Source organism: Actinia tenebrosa, unplaced genomic scaffold (genome assembly GCF_029948245.1).
Source record: "Actinia tenebrosa isolate PJP-AT-01 unplaced genomic scaffold, QUT_ActTen_1.0 PGA_scaffold0__85_contigs__length_37466705, whole genome shotgun sequence".
NCBI lineage: Eukaryota > Metazoa > Cnidaria > Anthozoa > Actiniaria > Actiniidae > Actinia > Actinia tenebrosa.
Window position 1 is genome coordinate 31,361,092 of NW_028292569.1, and position 2,301 is coordinate 31,363,392.

Genomic DNA, 2,301 nt, shown 5'->3' on the forward strand with positions numbered 1-2,301 from the left:
TTTTCTTTCATATTGTCACATATTATTTTGTTCAGTACGTAATATTATCTTAAGTGTGCCGGTTTTTTTTATCACATTCTACTTTTTTTTAATCATACCTTTTTTTTTTTTTTACATCCACTTTATCGATTTTTTTTCATATCTACCATTTTATTTTGATTATAATTCATTTTCCGTGTCGAAAGTTTTTTTTCATACCTACCATTTATTTTAGCATATACCTACCAAATATGTTTTTTCGTATCCATCAATTTTTTTTTGGTTCCATAATGCATTGCGGTCATCATCACTGAGAGGGGATTGGTACGAGAGCTTCCCGCCAAAAGTGTAAGACTGTTCCAAGATGGCGTCTGATAGAAAAGATATTTCTAGGATAGCTGCAATAGCTGAGAATGCTATAAGAGAAATCAATAGAGTTGCTAGCTTGAATGCCTCAGCGTCCACTAGTGGTATTGTGCGAACAGGAGGATCTTCTAACCCAACTACGAGTACTAATAATAGAGGAAATGTGCTGAGTGAGTTGCGTTCGCGTTTCCCAACTTTATCGAGTTCGGCTTCTTCTTCCAGTGCCGTATCTGTACCTGGTATTGTATCTAGAAGGAGAGGTTTGACATCTTCTACTCCTGGTAGGCCAAGTAAAGACTTTGTAGTCAAAGACATCGTGATTGTTGGTGCACAAGTTGATAAAACGCCTTTGGGACGCCAAGAAAAATTACTACTAGAACAAAAAAATCGAGTTATTTCTGGCTTTTCCATTGACAAAACATGGAATGATAAGGTTTCGTATGAGAAGGTGAAAGCACAATTCCCAGAAGATTGTAATAATATCGATGTTGAGTTTGTAAAGAACTGTTAACTGGGCACTTGTAAATCCAACATTAGCCACAGGAGTCAAAATCGATGGAAGCATACTTTTGAGATCCATCGTATCGACCGGAACTGTTTACGTTAGGCTGTTTGCAGACGACATGGATGACATAGATGACTCAAAGTTTGATAAAAGTCCTTTTGATTTAGATGAGGAGGCATCTGAACCAGAAATAGAAGATAACAAGAATAGTGATTCTGTACCGGAGACATCTGATGGTAAACAGATGATTGACCTTACCATGGAAGAAGAGTTTGCAGAGATAGATGAAATCACTAACCCGATTATAAAAGACTGTGAAACTGTTCGAAATCCAATAGAAATATTAAAGTATGCTCAAGAAAAAATTCTAACTGGTAGACAGTTGGAAATCACAGACCTATCAAATGAAATTACAGGTGAAAGTATATTTATATTGGTTGATAGAGAAAACTTACTGGAAACTGGACTTGATGAGATTTCTGATATTAAAAACTTGAGGCTACCTATAGAAGTTAATTTTATTGGTGAGGCAGCCAAAGACTTTGGGGGGGCCAAGAAAGGAATTTTTTCGTTTGATGTTAATTGAAATTAAGGAAAGGTTTTTTGATGGTGGGCTACTGGATGAACTTGCTGAAAGATATACAACATGTGGAGTGATTATGGGGCTAAGTGTACTCCAGAATGGCAAAATCCCCCAATTCTTTTCTGAACAAATTCTTAAGGAACTTCCAAATGGCTATTCACAATCACCATGTATAAGAAATCTACAAAAGGGTCTGCGCAAGGTTGGGGTTCTCCAGATAATGATGAAATTACCCCCCTTTTTGTATCTTTTCATACCATCTGATGCAAGTGCTCTTAGTGTAAAGAAACTTGTACATTTGTTGAATCCTAAATTAAGTGAGGAGGGCTCCAACTCAAGAAAATACCAGAAAGAAGTGTATGGTGCATTCATCAGATATGTTAAAGAAGTCTCAGGCTCACTCACCCTGAACCTTGACAATATACTGCAGTTTGTTTGTGGCACAAATGAAGAACCCATTCTAGGGTTTGTTCGATCTCCTGAAATAAACTTTACAGAATGTTGTGATGCCTTCCTTCCAACAGCAAATACATGTGTGAATGTTCGTAACCTGCCTCCTCCAAGCCACAGCAAGTGTCTTCCAACTAATGAAGTGCTCTTCCACCTCTATGATCATGCTTTTGGCAATTCATACTTTGGGGTTATGTAGTTCAGTTATGTACACTGTATACACTTTAATTGTTTCTTACATATGTGCTAGAGTGAGATAGTGACAAGGTAAACCCTTTGGATTTGAAGGTTAATAAGTAGAGTGATATTATTTAGGCTGTCAAACAAAGTTGAATAATCAATGGCTTAAACACTCATTCAAAGAAATTAAGCAAACGAAAGCAATAGAATAAAAGTCTTAATAATTATATTTCTCACA

The 2,301-nt window shown here is 36.5% G+C and overlaps 1 protein-coding gene across 1 annotated transcript; it reads left to right on the top strand.

The window, feature by feature from the left end:
* The first annotated feature begins 1,509 nt into the window (after positions 1–1,509).
* LOC148914077 (uncharacterized) lies at positions 1,510–2,082 on the top strand. Its single transcript, XM_089040658.1, has one exon. The coding sequence runs from the start codon at positions 1,510–1,512 to the stop codon at positions 2,080–2,082; it is 573 nt and encodes a 190-aa protein (XP_088896784.1).
* The last annotated feature ends 219 nt before the right edge of the window (positions 2,083–2,301 follow it).